This window comes from Corvus kubaryi, unplaced genomic scaffold (assembly GCF_017639235.1).
Source record: "Corvus kubaryi isolate FWS band 111438036 unplaced genomic scaffold, C.kubaryi_AGA036_p1.0 37300, whole genome shotgun sequence".
Classification (NCBI taxonomy): domain Eukaryota; kingdom Metazoa; phylum Chordata; class Aves; order Passeriformes; family Corvidae; genus Corvus; species Corvus kubaryi.
Window position 1 is genome coordinate 15,148,610 of NW_024581093.1, and position 19,219 is coordinate 15,167,828.

The window sequence follows — 19,219 nt, forward strand, 5'->3', positions numbered from 1 at the left end:
TCTGATGAGCTTCATTCTGCTCATCATCTTCGTCATCATCCAACACCGAGAGACGTTTCACTTCATTCTGATGAGCTTCATTCTGCTCATCATCTTCGTCGTCATCCAACACCAAGAGACGTTTCACTTCATTCTGATGAGCTTCATTCTGCTCATCATCTTCGTCGTCATCCAAAACGAAGAGACGTTTTACTTCACTCTGATGAGCTTCATTCTGCTCATCATCTTCGTTGTCATCCAACACCAAGAGACGTTTCACTTCACTCTGATGAGCTTCATTCTGCTGCCATTCTTTAGCACAAACCAGAGGAGAAACCATGAGTGAGTGCAAGCAGAGCTGGGTGTTTTGGGTCAGCTGCAAGGCTTCACAGCTTTTCCCGACCCAGCCTATCATACCAGGAGATATTGAGGAGCTCATATCCCTGTTCCAAAATTCAGACAATCCCCCAAACTATGGCCAGGCAGTGAGCTCCTGTGCTTCGCCTGGCTTAAGTGCACCAAGGCTGGCGGCAGTCGTTTGTCACTGAGCTACAGCAGCTTGCACTTGTGCCCAAGCTTTAGAGATTAAGGTGAGTCTTAAAACCTCAGATCTCCTGCAACTCTGAGATGAGTGCTGGTTACACTGAGGCAGAAGGTGAAAAGATTAATAAGAACATTTCTTACAAGCTCTGCTGCAAACCCAGATACACAGAGATAAGGTTGAGGGCTTGAGAGAGAAGATTTGAGAGGGATGGAGATATCTCACCTTCCTCCTGTCTTTCAGCTTCCTCCGTGGCTTTGCAAGAAGCATAATCCTGATGCAGGTTCACAATGTAGATATGACGACGATTCTTGACGGCTTTGAGCACACAGAGCAGAGAAGATTCCAGGCTGCTTGCAAAGAGGCTCTCCAAGCCGTCAAAGATCACTCCCTTGTAGCAGTCTTTGTGCTGCGAATCAAGGCAAGAGTAAGTCAGCCATCGCACACGGGGGGCTCGCAGCTGGACAGTGAACGCAGATGTCACAAGGCACCAGCTATCCTTGTTCCAAGTGCATTAGCTAAGGCCAGCTTGGATCTTTCCCTACGCTCTGCCAACTAAGGGCATCTGCAGCTTTCCCCAAGGTTCCCTGCACACAGTCCAGGATCCTCCAACAGCATGTACAGACCTCCTCCTCCTCCACCTCATCTCCGAGTCGTACCTGACTGCCTGTCTCTCTGGAGCAGGAATGTCTCCTTTTCCCCTACCCCACATACCTTCAGCCTCTCAGAGAGGATGTCCACCAGCAGGTCCTCGGGCAGCACACAGCTCAGGCAGTTCAGCTCTTCCCCGCTGCTGCTGCTGATGTTCAGAGGCTGTGGCGCAGGAGCAGTGGAAACCGTGACCTGGAGTGTGGACCATTGTAAGGAAAATGAACCCCAGTCGAACGCTCTGAACAGCTCCCACTGCTGGGCTTGGAGCTGGGGTTCTGCACCAGTGGAGACCAGAACAACCCTGCGGGGCAGGCCGGGGGCTCCAGGGGATGGTCCTGGAGGGCCCATCCCTTGGCCAGCAGAGACCCAAGCTTGCAAGCCCCCGGTGCAGCCTCCCAGCGCTTTGCTCACTGCCTGCAGCCACACTAGCCAGGACTGCACTTTGATAACAAGCCACTGAGAACCAGTGGAGTTTGTCTGCCAGAGCACATTCCCAGCCCAAGTCATGCCCAGTCTGCCAGCTGGGCTTGGCACTATGGACCCGCATACCAGAGTCTAGCTGGCACAGAGCCTCCTCTGTAAGCAGCCCCTGCCCATCTCAAAGACAGCGCAAAGGTCCCAGGCATCAACCAGTGCAGATCATGTTTACCTTGGGGTCCTTTTTCTTGGGTGTGCTGGCTGCCTTCTTCTTCTTTTGTGCTGAAGGGTTCTCACCTTTGGTGTTCCCCTTTATTTTTTCCTCTTGTTTTTTCTTGGTCTGAACAGCGAGCTTAGACTTTTTACCTGCACAGGGAACAGATGGTTCAGGGGGGCTGTGAAAAGCAAGTAGGCACCTTTCACCGCAATGGGCACAACCTTGGGCCCTGGAAGGAACAGGGCACTTTCTCCCTAGTTTGCTGGGCACTGGCAGCACTTTTTCCCAGAAACAGCTCCTTCCCTGCTTCTCTTACCAGCGTGGTAAAGCACACCGTCCCATACTTGATTTTAATGCCAGCCCTATGTCCCTCCTAACAACTGTGCATGCAGATGACATGGCTCACACAGCAGCTCCCCTATGGATCGAGCCAAAGATTCGTCCTCCAGGAACGTTGTTCCCGTACACTGCACCCATCCTGCATTCTCATGTGGAGACCTGCAGTCCTGCCCCACTTGCATCACCCATCTCCACTGAAGCTAAATCCTCCTTGTGGGAAAACCCCAGCTGGGACCCAGATTCTTCTTCCTTCCACCTGCTCCCAATCCAGCCAGGTTCAAAACTGAGCAATGCAAAACTTCTCCTCGTACCAAACCAGGTCTGGCCTCACCCTGCAGAGCTCAGGGCGCCAACTGCACAATAGATTTCATGAAAGTCTCCAGTCTCACATGGAGAACAGCCCAACATGCACGAGCTGTGTAACCTGACAGTGGGCATAGGTAAATCTCTGGAGAAAAGAGCTCATCTATAGCATGTCTCTCATTGGAAATTCCTCTGGAAGGTGGTTCTCCGTTCCTCTCGTTTGCGAGGTTACACTCACAGTCAGTTCTCTTGTGCTTAATGAGCCACTTCAGAGGGCTTTGTCCTTGTTAAAGTGGGCAGCAGTTCTGCCTGCTGCCCATGAGGAGCAAGCTCAATTCAGCTTTGAGGAAATACAGAACATTTGGGAAAGAGACAGGCATGCTTCACCCCCCTTAGAAAACAAATGTGCCAAGAATGGCAGCAAAGGGGGCTATAAAAGAACCCCTGAGCCCTTAAAATTATTATTTTTTTTTTTTTTAGAAAAGCCAGAGATGCACTTCATGCATGTTCCCTAAGAGACACAAGGACTGTCCAACTGCTGCTCTGAGTAAGCAGAAGTGCACAGTCATGGTGGGTTTCTCAAGCCCTGGCTCTGGCTCCAACATTTCTCCTTACCAGCACGCCTTTTGTCTTTGTCTTCCAGCTTCTCAGCAGCCTTGGTGCAAAGCTCCCGGGCACGGAGCCCAGCTTCGCTCCCATCGGTGATGGCCTTTTTCACCACGGCGTCTATGGACAAGTATTCCGCGTTGTAATACTGACACAGGGCCGCTGCTACCGCTGACTTTCCTGAGAGAGAGAGGAGGGCTGCTCGGTGACACTTGCACATGAGGCATTACAGGCCCTGGAAAAATCTCGACCAGGATTTCAAAGTTACAAGGACAGCGGGAAAGCAAGTGTCCCTCCAGGGGAGGCCATGAGGGAGGCAGCTTGAGCATGCTTACAAGCTCTGAATTCTAGAGCCAAGAGGATCATCTTCACCTCCTGCTCAGCTGTGAGGGCTTTGCCTCAAGCAGCATGGTCCCCCAGGGTGCGTTTCTCCTGCTTCCCCCTCTGCCTGCAGCCCTCTGCCTGCAGCCCTCTGCAGGGCTGCAGCTCACGTACCTGCCCGGGGTGCCCCGTGGACGATGACAACAATCCCTCTGCACTGCTGTGCTTCATCTGAAGATGGCTCCATGCCCCTGTGGCGCATGACAGCCCGAGAGATAGGATCCCTGACTGCTTTCACCAAGGGCTCTGGGCAGAATGTGACAGTCCCTTGACATGCTGCAGTGCAAAACCAGATGGAAAAGTCAGCCTCCTGCCTACCTTTGATCCTCATCATCCTCCCCATCTCCTCAGATCCCAGGAAAAGAGGCTTGCTGAAAGCAACATGAGCTTGTTCTTTTGTTGCTAGGAAGGTGCAAATATAAAAGAGCCAGTGATATTAGACTTGGTCCTACTGGCTGAAGAACTCGTCCAGTCCTAATCTGTGTGGCTAAGGCACACAAGGGAATATCCTGATTATTTCTCCAGTCTGTGGTGGGCAGATAGGAGCTTGCTTTGGCTAAACTCTGGGTTGGTAGAGGATGCAACAGCCCTTCACCCAAGAGCTCCTCTACCCAGCTGGGGAACAGGCAGCTGCTAAAAGCATGGGCTTTCCCTGGAGAACAAGGTGAAAGAGAGTTCAGGGTGTATGGGCTGGACTCCCTGCTGTGTCCACAGTCAAAACAGACACTGTCAAACCCTCACTGTTTTTCTCACCTGGTGCTGCCTTGCCCATGGCCTGGGCCTCGGCTTCAGCCCCGACCTTGAGCTCTGCCTGTTGAGCCTTCAGCTTCTCACGTGCTTTGTAGTCCTCCAGCACCTCTGGGGGCAGTGTCTCACCCACAGCACGTGCAGGCATCAAAAAGGTCTTTGGGTATTTAGACCCCACCACCGTCCGCAGAATCTGTGTGTGTAGGGAAGAGAAACCATATGCAAGATTCCTTTTCTCGCCTTTCATCACACAAACAGACTCAGCAAACCATTTTCTCCCTCCTCCCAACACCACGAATTATTCAAGTCCTCCCACAGCATGTCAGCAGAGTTGGCTTTGCCCTGGGGATTGCCTCCATCTCCCTGGCACAAGCCTGGGAATGCTGGAGTACTGTGAAGCTTGGGCAGCATGTGCATGGGACCAGACCTGCCTTCTCACCTTCTCCTCCTCAAGGTACTGCTCATCAAAATCCAGGGAGTAAAACTCAATGGGGAACTTGCACGGGTTCTTCACCACCACTGTGGCCTCCAACCAATTGCTGCCCACCAGCACCCATCCCATCTTTAGTGCTGGGGGACTGAACTCCAACCGTGACTCCAGACCTTGTCCCGAGAGGTACAGCTTTAAGTAATTGCTGCTCCCACAAATGTTAACCTTCAGCTCATTCCTGTAAGACCTCTGAAAAGAGAAAAGTGCAGAAAACTCATCCATCAAGTCCCAGGTGACAGGACCCCAAATACAACTCTTGCCCCAAAGTCAGGGTGTTATCAGTCCCTCCAAGGTGAATGGAAACCAGGTATTTACTTATGCTAGGGGCTACAGTGTCTGTGTCCTGGGTTTGAGTAACTGGGATGAATCCTGGTGTGCACTGTGACCGGGTATTTGGGTATCAGATGGATGTACAATGGACTGTCAGATGTTTTCACCTAGTTATGCAGGAGTGCAAGGCCCATGAGAAGGGCCCTCAGGGTTACAGTGTCCAGACACAGTCCTGGCACTGCTGCATCAGGAAAATGTCAGCTCCAGGAGAGAGAGACAAATGAGTTCTCGCTGGCTAGAAGTAAGGGTCATCTTCTCTGCTTAGTGTTTGGTTCTGGTCAAAGCCAGATGCAAGATGGTTATATCTCTCGAGCAATTAAAGATCCCTGGCACTGTCTGCAGGCACAGAAGCACTTGTGTCCATCCTGGTACACACTGTCAGTTTCCAAGACCCAGTGGCCACTGGCAAACTCCTTTTGGGAATGCTCCATCCTTTAAGTTGAATCCCCAGCTGCATGGGAACGTGCAGGCAGGCCAGAGCCCCAGGGACTGCTGACAGCACACCAGTACAGGTAACTGTCCTGCTGTACCCAGGAAGGTGTCTGGTGCCTGTTTTGTCTGTCCGTTCCAGCAGCAGGATGAGCCTAGATTAGCCCTCCCAGGGTTATCCTCTGCCAGTGTGCAGCTGCTCTGCACCACGTCGCAGCTGCAAATACAGCCAGGCAAGGGGGAGGCTGAGGGGAGTTGGTGTGGCAGGACGTGTCCACCTCCTCTCTGCCACAGATGGTTGGTGCATATGCAAGAAATAACCCAGGCGGGTCACAGGCCCAGCAAGGGGTCATCTCTGGCACCAGAAGGGCTCAGGTCCCCAGCTAAGAATCAACATCTTAGTCTGGATAGCAAATGTGGGAAGAGATGAAAGAAAAATAAATATTCTTGACCAAAAGACACGGTTCTTCTGTCTAGAAAAGCCCACACAATTATCACAGAGACAGAAGCCTTCTACATGCACACAATGAAGGCGTGCAGAGTCTGGATGCAGAATCCATGGTTACTTTCCTGGGAATTGAGGGAAAGGATTTTGATGTGTGCTCCATCAGGAATTGGATGGTGAGAAACACTGGATCCTAAGTTATATTATTTCTTCGCTAGCTGTAAAATTAATGGTACCTTTAGCCCCATGTCTAACACTAGTTGTCTCTTTTTGCCTTATTCCTGTGTAGTAATAGTCTGTTTTAAGTCTTATGTCTGTTAGCTCTGAAGTCTATTAAATAATATTCATTCTATCATAGACTGAATCAGCCATTATTAAAGAACTTACGAATGAGAGTGGGTTTTGGGATGCTGGCCATCCCTATAAAGCTACTGCCTGCTGTCAGAGGCCTGGGCAAAAGGCAGGGACTTATTTAAAGCCACATCATCCATTCAGAACAGTTGGGCACATCCCCCCCATGTGCCAAGAGGCAGCCACAGAGCCCTGATGCTCTCTGTGCAAGCTCCCTGTGGGCATTTCAAAGCACATCTCACAGGAGTGCTCTTTGGGGTGAATTGAACCACACTAAGAACGGGGCTTGCAGAAAGCTCCCCGTGAAGGCAGAGCTCATCCCACACTCTCTGCACCAGGCCCTCATTTCCAGGTGGCCCTGACACCCCTGGGCTGACACCTGCCAATCTCACCTCTTCCTTGGGTGCAAACTGGATTTCCACGTTCTGCCACTTTCCTGGACCAATGATTCCTCTGGAGGGCTTCACTTTGAAAGGACAGGGATCCTCCTCAGTCTCCTTCAGCCTGTCCTTCAGCTTTGGACGTATGGGCGGTAAAAAGGGTTTTTTCTGTTGGGCACAGAAACCAATCGTGGGAGGTCTCCTCGGTTGGTGAGGACAGAGCCTCAGTTCCTGTAGTGCTCTGAGACACTGGAATGGGGCTGAGAGCACCCACAGCCAAACCAAGTGTGGTCCCATAGCCTAGAGCTGGAGGGAGAACCTGCAGACAGGGCAGGCAGATGGGGAACTACTGTCCTCTGAGGAGGAGGAATGGGTGAAGATGGCAGAAAAGCAAAGCATCAGCTAATGGAACAGGTCCAGGCAAACCAGCCTTGATCTAGACCCTCAGAAGCTTCCTCAAACATGCTGTAGACCCAAGTGCTCAGGCAGCCGCAGGAGCAGAAAGGGCAAGAGACACCAAGAAAACCCAACCAAGAAGTTCCGCGTTCCACGTCGCCTGTGCTTTACCTCAGGCTTGACCTCAGAAATGAACCATTCGCAGGGCACTCGGAACCAGTTGTAGAGCCGGACTGTCTCAACCTGGCACTGCCCAACGATGGTATCGTGGAACTGAAATCGGTTCTTGGAGAGGTCGAGCGACAGTCCAAACACTTTGGCACGGAGGTGGATGTGACGCGTGGGGCCTTTTGTTACCTGGAGAAGGACAGAGAATTCATATGAGAGTCCAGGTGACATCTGCTGCTGTGCCCAGCCTGCTGCCTGTCCAAAAAGCTGTGGTACCGTGATGGGCAGCACCACATCCACTTCTCCCAGTGGCTGGCAGGCACTTTCAAAGCGCACTTCAAACGACGTGGCGCATCTCTGGGGCAGGTACGTCACCTTCTCCAGGTTCACTCTGAAACCTTGAACAGATGAAAACAAAGCAGCTGAGATACACAAGAAACAGAAAACGTGTCATAAGCACATTAAGGCCTTACAGGGGTCTTGGCTGAGAGGTCTGGGTAAAATCCCACGCCGTGCTGTGACCAGGACAAAAACCTAAAGGGTGCACCTGAACACCCCTCAGACACAGTGCGCCACTGGGATGGAAGCGCAGACTTGCCTCAAGGCCTCTTTTGGAACCTGTTTTGATCCACCAGAGGACCTCAAAGGCTGTTTCCTCAATAAAGGATTAACACAAGCACTGTGACAGTGTCAACTCCAAACAAAGCACTTCTAAACCACAGCAGACCCCACTGGTTTGCAAAACAAGCCCACAGAATGCTGAAAGAAACTTGATGCTCATGGGAGCCAAGGGCAGAAGATGCCAGAGGTGACCAGGGTGATGAGCTCTTCCTGCCCCTGCACTGAAGCATTAAGGCAATGGCAGGCAGGCCAGGTCCCCAGGCATGGCTGGCCAGGAGAGTTCAGGCTCTGAAGCTCCCATCAGGGACACTAAGAAGAAAAAGCTCAAAACCCTTAAGTTCAGTGGCTTAAGCTAATCTGTCTGAGACACCTCCTTCAAGCCCACAGGAAGTGTCTTCAGCACTGCCTACCTGTGTCCTGCAGGACAGATTGATCGACCTGTAAGGACACTGCCATCGATCCGGGGTTGCTGATCTCCACAGTGCGTTTCTCAACGTGGCCCTTAAGGACAGCGCCCATGTCCAGGATGTACTCAGGCAGGTCAATGCTGGAAGAAGGAGTAAGGACAGTCCTTAAACCACAGCCCAGCTACATGTCCAAGCGGATGGAGGATGCAAATAAAGCGACTAATTCTGTATTCATTGCTGTAAAAACTCAACTCAAGCAATGAAACCCCAGACCTGACTGCCTGGCAATGACTTCAAGAAGTCACAGGGAGTGCAGGTCCTAGGTTTTATCACCTACCAATAGTACCTGAAAGTAAAATTCGTTTAAAATGGACACTGGTCACAGCTCCTCTGCTATGAAAAGCCAATAGAGGTGAGGACACTGGGCCTCCACTGGTATCAATGAAACTGCTTAGCCTGGTGTACAGCATGAGCCTGAAATTGCTTTGGAGTCTAGGATTTACGATTTGCCTGCACAGGAAATCTTCACTGCTCTGCAACCAGAACTCCCACCAAAGCAGCACCAATAAGCATAATAATCCATTAATACTGACAAAATTCACAGGAAGGTCCTTTCCCAGAGCAATCCAACTCAGGAAAGCACACAAATGATCTGTTTTGCAGAGCATCGAGCATCTTCTTGTAGAGCTTCCGGTGCCTGTGCTGCATTATGAAGGAGCACAGGGAAGTTCACCTAGATAAGACCTGCCACCCCACCAGCATGCAAGCCACCTGATTCTGGGGGTTTTAAAGGGTTTGCTGATGTGTGCAGTTCCCTGCTCCTTTTGTTTAGTGTTCTCTGTTAGTTTGAACAAAGACATCAGCTGGGAGTTGTCTCTTTCAGAGCTAGTCAACAGGGTCAGAATCTATGCTGTCTGGAAGGGCTTGAAGGTCTGCACAGGGTCCCCTGAGCTCTAGGGCAGAACCCCACACTTGTGGGAAGCTGAGCAGTCCCAAGTTCAGCATGATGCTGGGGAAGGGAGGGCACTCAGTTGCTCACAGAGAGAGCGTGTCACAGCAGCCACCAGGGCCAGACCCTTTCTCAAGTCCCCGGCTATTGCCAGCTCTGCAGGCACAAGGAGCTCCCAGGAGCAGGGGGCACTGCTGGGTGTTACCCACGGGGCACCTCGAGATGGGCATGGGAGTCTCCACTCACTTGACAAGATTCTGGCGCAGGTCCTTATCAGGGAACAATTTCTTGGTCTTTGGGCGACGAGAGGTGTGAGTTCTCTGCAGCTCCAGAGCAGCCTGCCTTATCAGCTTCTTCACCAGCTTTTTTTGTATCCAAGTGTCCCACTGAGGAAAGGGAAGACAGTGGCTGGTTAGCAAAGGTCCTTCCCAAGGCCCAGATCGTACCTGATAGAGTATCCCAGCCTGCTCTTGTTGAGAGGGGGGGATGGGGTGCTCCCATCTGGCCACTCAGTGTCTGGGACACCACCTGCTCTCTTAGCCAGGACCTCAGCTCCAGGGAAGTAACTCCAGCATCTCTGCCTGCCTAGCCACTGTTAGCAAAGCTGATCTGGCCAGACAGACAGACAAGCCAGGAACCTGCCAGAGCTCCAGACACTCGCCTGCCCTCAGCCAGTGCCAAAGCAGCTTGGACAAAAGTTGTCTTGAAAAGGAACTGGGACCAAGCCGGTGCCTCTTGGAGATGAACACTGCCAGCACAGTCCCAGGGCACAATCAAGCAGCTGCTGTTCAGGTCTGTCAATCTGGCAGGGTTTGGGTTGGGACCAACAAACTGCCTAGCAATGACCTGCATCTCCTCCAAAGCACCATCAACTCCATCCCATGAGCATGGCCTTCAGGAGCCCTCCCTGGGGTAGCCAGGAAGCTGCTGCAACCCCAGGAGAGACCATGACCAGAGGGGCAGCCCCTGGGCCAATGCTGAGCAGACACATGGTCATGAGTGGGCAGGGAGGTCCCAAGTGCCATCAGGGCACCGGGAAGCTGCTGTGGGCTGCAAGGGGCTCAGGTGACATGGAGAGGGTGGCATGTGCCAAACAGGGCTGCAGCTGTTCTTACTACAGTGCCAGAGCCATGCATGTGTGACTTCAGGTTCTGAATCATCAGGGTCTCAGCCTTCAGTGTCTCAGCCTTCTCCCAAACAAGTGATTTATCTTTTTGCTTGTATTGGTGGATGAATTTTATGAGTTCTTTCAGTGCCTCATCATAGTTTTCATTTCCTGAAGGAAGAAAACATCCACAAAGAGAAATGTTAGCAAAGTGCCAATCCCATTTAAGATGGGGAGTCCCACTTCCCCAACACTGGCCTCTCTCAGAAACAAACCCCTCAGGCCGTCTATGAAAAGTGGATGCTGCTGCTGCTCCTCTCTGAGTCCTCATGTTCACTCCCACCCATCTTGCTCCCCACAGAGCAGCTTCTCTTCCCCTGCAGTATCATGCAAACCCAACCCTGCCAAAAGCCCTGCCAGCCTCTCTTACAGCTTTCCCAAGCCTTTCTGTTTAGCCGTCATCCTTCCAGGAGCCTGCCAGCCAGACAAGCTCTGCAGGATGGTTCCTGGGACAAAGCCCACATGGGATCCTCTGCTCAAGACTCATGAAGCAACCAGAGGGCTTGAGTTGGTCTGGGAGTCCTGCAACCCTCCGGGCTTGGTGGAGGTGGGCGTGAGCTGCCCTATGGGCATATGGTAGGGAACAAAACCAGAGGGGCCCTTCCTGGGGACAGTCAGGCAGTGCCCACCTTTGATGTTCCAGGGCAGGTTGATACTGGTAATGGGAAAAGACGCTTTTCCTTTCAGGCAGATATTTTCTGGGTCCATGTCAGCCACTTTGAGTTCATAAGTCCTGCAGAAGGCTCCTGGTAATCCTGGCAGGTAGGAGAATTTCAGCTCTTTCCTCTCACCAGGCCTAATGGAACCCTGCAGGTATGGGAGAACAGGGAGGCAATGAATCAGAGAGCATTTAATAGGGGATGGCTCAGGGGACAGATAGGCTTAGCAGAGAAGACAGGTTCTCATCTAGAAGAAAACATCAGACCACATCACTTTCTAACTTCCTTGTGCCCAAAAGCTCATGCCTCCAGCCCCGGGCTGCAGTGTGTCCTCCTGAGGTCTGGCAAGGCTGCAGCCCCAGCACAGGCTGATGTGAGCATGGCTCTGCTGCTAATGGGGTTTGCCCTCTGCCAGCAAGGGCCTGCCTCAACAAAAAAAGGCTCTTTGCTGCCACTGTGGAAGAGAAGTCCTGCTCTCATCCCTTGCAGGAGACAGGCATGAAGAAATGGGAAGGCCAATCAGCTTCCTCTTCCCACTTCAAGGAGGGACAAAGGCAGGAATGCTGTTGCTTCAGTTCAAAGACATCCAGGCAGGACTGAGCAGCTTGGACAGTGGTGGGGTGCTGCAAATACTTCTCCTTACACTTCCAGCCGCGCTCCTCCCTGGCCCCCTCACTGCCCCACAAAGCTGCTGCAGAGAAGCAATGCTGGAGAAGGGAGGGACCAGCACAGAGTTTGGGACAATTTCTGGCAAAGGAGCTTCAAGCCTACGAAAGGGATGTGTAAGTGCTGCTTAGCACTGGCAGCGGGGAGGCAGGGCCAAGGACTGTGTCCTGTGTGATCACACAGCCTGGCTAAGGCGACCCTCAGAAACGCTCCAGTGCCAGCACAGTCAGAGAGATCTCAGCCGTCAGGGTCCCCAGAGTGACTGTGAGGAACCGGTTTCATTTTTATTTATGCCTTAACGTATGTTATAAATCCATTTTCTGACATGGGGTGAAAAATTACTGTTGGGCTTGTACGTGTGCTGGGAGCCTTAACTCGTCCCACGTGCTTCTGTTACTCTCTCCGCTTCTTGTTTTCTCTCTCTGCTCTCTTTTCTATCCCCCGCTGGTCGGGACCATACCCCTTCTTTATCAATAAACATTTTCCAGATAGAATATTTGTTGCCTTTGTGCCTTGTTTTCGCCCGAGAAATCTATCAAAAAGAACTCTCCTCTACTCACAGCAGGGCAGGACAGTGACCAATACACTTGTGCCTCCCGCCGGTGTCTGCCGGAGAGCACTTGTTTGACCTTCTCTGCCCCCAGCAGAAATTGCTTGCAGTGATCTCTCTCTCATGGCTGGGTTTGGGGTTTCCCCCCCACACTTTTTTCCCCCTCTCTTCCCCACCCCTGCACCCCTTTTTCCCCTTTACTCTCCTGAGCCACCTGACACAGGGCTGGGGTCAGTCACTCGTGCTACTTACACTGCTGGGTTTGACTGTAAACACTCCATCCAGAGCTTGGTCTGCAGTGTCAGTGCTGGGGTTTAGCACCCAGTCGAATGGTATCTTGCCTGTGTTCGCCAGGACAACCTTGCTATGCTGAATTTCATTAAACATCTGGAGAGAAGGCATAGGAGAGGGAAGTTACAGAACCAGGCCTGCTGCTGGGAATCTCCTTCCTCTTTCCTGGGGTTGAAAGCAGACACATCGTGGGAGCAGGGATGGGGGAGGAGATACAGGCACTTGGGAACCTGGGGAACCCCCAGGCACAGGGCACCTGCCCAGAAACAGGGAGCTCTGGCAGCAGACAGAGGTGTGGTAACAACCATGTCAGGGCCAGTAATAAGTGAACCAGAGGACACAGGTCCTGTGCACTCTGAGGGGTCACCAACAGCCAGGAGAAACAAAAGAGGTGGCACTGAGGCATTCCAGAAGAAAAGGCACCTGCATGCAAATAGTGGCAAGAAACATACAGGCCACAAGGGAGTCACACAAGGCCAGCAGCTGGAAATATCTGTGGGCTTTCAACTGCAAAGGAGTGAAGTGTGGATTACTCTGAGACAGTCTCTGCAATGACAGTGACTGGAAGCCAAACTTCTTCCCTTGATTATTGTGTGGATTAAGCAAGAGCTTTAGACAAGGGCACCTCCTTGGAGGTCAGGCTTTAGGAGTGGATCAGCAGAGGGATGTCTCAGGGACATGCCCCTCAGAGCATCCCCACTGGGACCCTGCCCGCCCTAGAGGCAGTGTTAGGAGCTCTGAAAAGGAGGCATTCCCAACATTTTGGAGGGGGGTGGAGATGGCCGTTTTAAACCAGCTTGGATTCTGGACATATCCCTCAAAGGTTGTACTCCCAAGCCACAGAGCCAACAAAGGAGCTGGGAAGGGGGAGGGAGCCCTGGAGCGAGGTGGGCAGGAACCCGCTGGCCATGATTCCAAGGCAAGGAGCTGTGCCAGGGGACATGTGTGGTACCTGGATCCCGCAGTTGATCTCCTGGACACTCAGGAAGTAGCTGATGCGTGAGGCCTCCCCGGTCAGGTCCACATCGTAGCTGGGGCCTCCCTCCACATTGCACAGTGCCGTGACACGGGCAATGCTGTTGAGGTGGCCAAAGAAGCTGAAGGTGACCTGCTGGCTCTCTCCTGGCTGCAGTTCACCTGACAGTGGCAGGATCTTGAAAGCCTGGATGGAGGACAGGAGAGATTGAGGTGTTGAGCATGGAAATGGATGCAGAAGAGCAGCTTGGAGCGAAGTGCAGCTGTAGCTGGAGGGACCTATTCCTCAAACACAGCCAGAATCACCCAATTCTCATCCTGCATCCATGCCACTGACCAGTGGAGGGACCATGGGGAAAACCTCTCATACTCATGGATCAATGCATTAATTACACACTACATTAAAGTGAACTGGGATGTCTCCTGGCAGTAAGAAATTCTCTCTGATGCACAACTTGCCTTTAAAAAGCATTTCTTACTGCTTTTAGAAAAGGAGGAGACTCAGAGTGAGAGCTCTTGGAGCTCAGGGAGCTCAGGGAAGGACTCCAGCCCAGCTCATCTGATCTGAGGCTTTTCCCCTTGCTCTCTGATTTATATGCTGCTTTCTCAAGGTGCTACAGTAAAGCTCCTGCAAAAATTTCCTATGGACCCGATGAGGTCCAAGGGCAGCAATGGCCTCCATAGGTGCTGCACAGCGTCCTTGGGCAGCCCTACAACATGTCCTGCACAGCCTCTCCAGTGACCAGTTGCTTCAGCAGCACTTTGTGATGGTCTGGAGGGATGTGAGGCTCCTCTGTGGGCTATGCTGAGGGCCACCAATGGGACTGAGAGCTACAGACCTGCTTGCCACACTGAAAATGTGGAAGTGAGACAGATTCCCACTTACCTGGTCCACTGGGATGGGATTGCAGTATAGCTCTGTGCATCTGAATGACAATCCTAGGGGGACGTTAGAGTTTTCACAAGTGTATGGCGTCACCTGAAAAACAAGCCATTTTCCATGACAGCCACTTTAAAGTCTCATTTTATAAGACAGCTCCAGGGCTGTATTGCCACCACTGCAATACCAGCTGTTGGGTGAAGGCAGAGGCCTGGAAACAAGTGGTCTGGCTGGGTTGGGAAGTGGGTACATGGAGATAAGGGTTCGTCCCAGCTTGCTCTGAGAAGGAAGCTGGAGATCTTATAATATCATCATGATGCAGATGAAGAGCTCATTTGACATTGTAAAGAAAATAAGCCAAAAATATCCCACACTCAACACAGGTCTGTAGGATCTGAGTGAGTGGGCTTCTCTGAGCAAAACTCTCCTATTTCTCCCTCCCCAGATACCCCATGTCCAGTCACTGGCCCTGCTGCCCAGCCCACCCTCAGGGCACAGGACAGCAGGGCAGCAAAAAGGGAGGTCAGCACGAGCATGACTTTTTGGTGGCAAAGTGGGAAGGCAACACAAGCAGTAGATGTACAAGAAAATCTACCTCTGTTCCTCCTTTAAGTCCTTTCTGTCTGGCAAGACGCTGTGATTCTTTAATGGCTGGGGATGGCACCTCCACATTTCTAACCCTGAAGCGTCTGTGTTGAGGTGTCAAGCCATCCAGACGGGTTCTCTTCTCCTTTGGTGGGTGGGGTTGGAATTTAGGTGGGCAAGACTCATATCTGGAAAATAACATGACTATGAACAGGGACCTGCAGTGGGAGGGAGGGACACGTGCACAAGCAGCTCCTGGTCACGATGCAGCCCCTGGATGGGGGCTGGTGCGTTGAGCTCAGAAATGGTCTGATCCAGCCCTTCCCAAACCAGGCTGGAGCAGGTCCGTTCTAAGGGCAGCCCAGGGATGGTGCTGGGCTTGCAGCAGTGCAGCCAGCTGGTAACTGCTTGCAGTGAGGAACTACAAAGGACAGGGATTAACACCTTGTGGGGATGCAAAAAGAACAGTGGGAGAGGAAAAGACAGAGAAGACATGCAAAAAGGTGAGATTTGAGGCACCAAGGGGCAGACCTGGCCAGTGACGAGCCAGCACAGCCCCCGCAGTGCCCAAGGCCAGAAACTCTGCATCTCTACCCGGTATTTATCCGGAATGTTGCCCTGACAGTGTTGGGGGAGTTGGTTAACATTTTCCAACACTCCCAGTTGACTCAGGTCACATCCTCCATTTTCAATTGAAGCAGGTGCTCAGGGTAACTCTGCTTGTGTTTCTAATGCCACATGAGGGGCACAGTTGAGCCGTGCCTGCCTGACACCCTGCTGCAAGTGTTCCCCACACAGTCAAACACGACCTGGATGCTCCATTCCCAGACAGGAATTCAGTGCCTTTAACGACCTGCTCCCCAAAGAATAACTGTCTTTAGCTTTGTAGCTTGTTATTTAAGGCTGGGTTTCATTTCTGGATGAGAGGCTCTCTCACCATAACCCCCAAGAGATCCCTAATCATTTATTCCACTGTCTTTAGTTTTAATAAATGGTTTGAGGCAACTTCCTAGGACCATGGTGCCTAGACAACAGTATTTTTCACTCTAAAATGAAACTCTCTGGGAGCCAGGGAGTTGATGGGAGATGATGTGATGAACAAGTCCTGCTGCTGAGCAGTACAGAACCCATTAAGGGACATGTTGCAGTGGGGAAAAGTCAAAATGAGTAACAAGTGTCACAAAAAAAGGAAGGGAGTGAAGAATCCAAGGTGTCCACTGAAAGCTGACCCTTGGGAAAGAAATCGTCCTGGCACTAAAGGAGTTGTCTCAGAAAAGAAGGAAAGGGAAGGTAACAAGATGTTCAGCATCAGCCCAGGCACTAAGCAGCTCTTTCTCTGGTGTGAACTGGGACTTTCTGGGCATCCTCCAGCACAACTGCAGGGAGGAAGGCAAGGCGCAGAGAGCAGCTCCTCTGCCTGCAGACAGGACCCATCCCAAAGCACAGGGGCCAAAGGGCCTCCACCAGCACTGTGGAGCTGGGACTAGGAGCCCTTCATCAAGGTGGACATTTGCCTCAGGCCACAGAGGTCTGAGAAAGCAGCTTTCCCCCCCAGCTTTCCTTCCCAGGGGAAACCACTACGGGGGCTACACAGCACCAAATTGGTGGAAAACACCTACTCCCTGAGCATCCAGCCTGACCATGGCTGGTCGGTGTCACTTGCACAAGGGAAAGTCAGAAGCAATTTGCCAGATCCTAGGCAAACAGCCTTGGTCTTTTCCAAGTACAAACAGGACACCAGGAGGAGCTTCAAGGAGAGGGCAAAGGTGCACATACCTCAACTTGTTCACCTGGCTGTCCACATGGAATGACCAGTGGTACTTGACAGGAAATAGGCTGTTGTTGGTTATCTCCAGAGAAAGCACTTCTTCAGTGCCAGCTTTGATGCAGCCAAACTCCAGGGTGTTGGGCTGGATAAGGAGATTCGGGAAGTGGACTTCTCCCCGAAGGGTGATATACTCCTTGTAAGGATGGCCTCTGACCATGTCTATCATCAGAACCTTCTCTTGTTCCCAGCTATGAAAATCCAGTTCATAAGCTGGGTCAAATGCAATGTAGAGATGACTGGTCTCTCCTACATCCACTGTCACAGGCTGCAAGGAGATGAACAGTAATTAATCACCTGTGGGATGACAGGTCTGACAGCAGGAAACAGTAAACGTTCAAAGTGTGACCCCAGCTTCTCAGTTCACCCTCATTTCTTTACAGTGAGGGTCTGACTGCAGGCACCACGCTCTGGCCCAAGATCCTCTCAGGCTACCCTTTCTGTGCTCAGCAGCAATACAAGGGGATGGCTGCTGGAGAGCTGGGATGCTTTCCAGGAGACACCTTTACTGCACACCTGGCCCAGACCTAGTTGCCTGCTCCCTTCTCCTTATGCCTTAAAGCCAGGATGGATCTTCTCAGTTCAGGTGAGATTTTGCTTCCTTCAGCAGCTCTGCTGATGCAGCTCAGGCCAATCCACTGCTGACACTACAGAATAAACTTCTCGACTCGAGGACCTCCCAACAGAAAGGCGGCACCACCACACCCCTCCTCTTCAAACCCCCCTGGAGGAGACCAGGGCTGCTCACCTGGCCAAATGGGAGGGGCTGCTGGTCCGCATTGCAGACCATGAATGGCTGCTCCAAGTACAGCAGAAGGTCGAGTGGCAGGGCACAGGTGTTTTTTAAAGACAAAGGCTGGTACTGCAAAGTCAGCTCATTGCTGGGTTTCTACAACAGGAGATAAGGAAAAACAACCTCAAGTGGCCACAGACCTCCTCCTGCTTCTGCTGCGTTTCACATTTTTCAGCCCCAGAAGTGCATCCATCTCTATTTACCCTTTCTATCTGTTTCTACCCTTCCAGGAGATTTTTCTTTATAGCAGATGCTTTCCATGTTTAGAAACCACAGCATCCTCTGGGGGACAGGGAAACACTCTCATGTACAGATGAGGGAATAGGCCCCTTAGAGGAGGCAGCTGCTTGAACAAGATCTAAAGCAGAAAGCGAATCCAGAGCATTGGTCTCTAGTTTTGTCTCTCTATTGAGCAGAACAGCGCTAGATGATCTTCACTCATGTACAGTCATTTCTTACAACCTTATTGGCTCTAGCAGCCTCATAAAAGCAGTTCATCTGCAATCTATGTCCTTGCTGCCCTTGCTACAGGGACAAGGTGGCTTCAAAGCTCTGATCAGCCTAGGCTCTTCCTTCCTGTCTATGCATTGTGCTGGGCTTCCTGCATGTTTTAGAGAAATCAGAGAGTTTGGGAAACTAGTTCTGGATGTACTGATACCAAACAGGTGCTGTGCCATAGTATGTGATAAATCAGTGTGTGTGGCATTGAGCAGAACCCAGGCACAATCAGGGAGAGCTGAAAAGCTTCTAATTACATCTGAACTGCCTGTTCCAGGGATTCTGTGATTCAGTGGAAGCCTGGGAACCAGAGGAGAGGCCTGAAACTACAGAAACCAAGTAACGAAACATCTCTTTTTCAGACAACTTGCAGGAGAGGGAAAGATGATGCAGGAGTTGGGATCCAGAGACTAAAGGGCACCTGCTCTATCCCAGTGTTATCATCAGTGCAGCTGCAGGATGACTGGGGGTCCTTTGAGGCAGGTGAGGCTTGGGGAAATGCACAGAGCTATACCATACAGCTATACCCTATAGCTATACCATATAGCTATACCATAAAGCATTCATGCCAACAGCAGAGAAGGCAAAGAGACACAGGAGATGACGGGTTTTTCCTTGAAAGCCTGAGGAATTCCCAGGAATCCCCATTTTCCCCAGCTTCCTTACAGCATCAGTGTTTAGACATCACCCTGCCTTGGAGGATCCTCAAAAATCTCCCTTTATAGTGAGAAGAGAAACTGGCATTTCTCTGTAAGTGGCCACGATCCCCCTTGGCAGTGCAGCTGTTACTGCAATTTTACTTCGGGGAAGTTAAACACCAGTCTCATCTCTAAAAGCATCCTCACTCACTTTACAAAGTGCCTCAGGAAGGGTAAAGAGGGGCTTTAACAAAAGCACACACCCTCCTCAGCCATGCTGTTAAATGCCAGGATGCAATCCAGAGACTTACCTTCTCCACTCGGAAAAAGAATTCTTTGGCTGATACTTCTATAGAGGGATGAATAAACTCGCAGGTAATGACTGTTGCTGTTATCGGCTGTGCGGTTGTGCTTTCCCCAATGATGGCTTCACACAGCACGTAATTCTGCACCACCTGCATGCAAGAGACACTTGTCACCAGTGGTGCTGGCATCCAGCAAATTGGCTCACCACCCACCACGGGCCCTATTCCTGCCACAGAGTTAT

The 19,219-nt window shown here is 51.5% G+C and overlaps 1 protein-coding gene across 1 annotated transcript in view; it reads right to left on the bottom strand.

The window, feature by feature from the left end:
• The window catches only part of LOC121664449 (hydrocephalus-inducing protein-like), a 79,352-nt gene that overhangs the window by 30,371 nt on the left and 29,762 nt on the right, over positions 1-19,219 (bottom strand). The window contains 21 exon segments of the mRNA XM_042027757.1: positions 746-929; positions 1,235-1,363; positions 1,821-1,954; positions 3,063-3,233; positions 3,549-3,710; positions 4,188-4,374; positions 4,621-4,860; positions 6,619-6,774; positions 7,174-7,359; positions 7,447-7,592; positions 8,202-8,338; positions 9,394-9,533; positions 10,263-10,423; positions 10,942-11,119; positions 12,440-12,574; positions 13,431-13,640; positions 14,340-14,432; positions 15,249-15,339; positions 16,695-17,011; positions 17,492-17,632; positions 18,984-19,204. Coding sequence (XP_041883691.1) covers positions 746-929; positions 1,235-1,363; positions 1,821-1,954; positions 3,063-3,233; positions 3,549-3,710; positions 4,188-4,374; positions 4,621-4,860; positions 6,619-6,774; positions 7,174-7,359; positions 7,447-7,592; positions 8,202-8,338; positions 9,394-9,533; positions 10,263-10,423; positions 10,942-11,119; positions 12,440-12,574; positions 13,431-13,640; positions 14,340-14,432; positions 15,249-15,339; positions 16,695-17,011; positions 17,492-17,632; positions 18,984-19,204 — 3,519 coding nt within the window.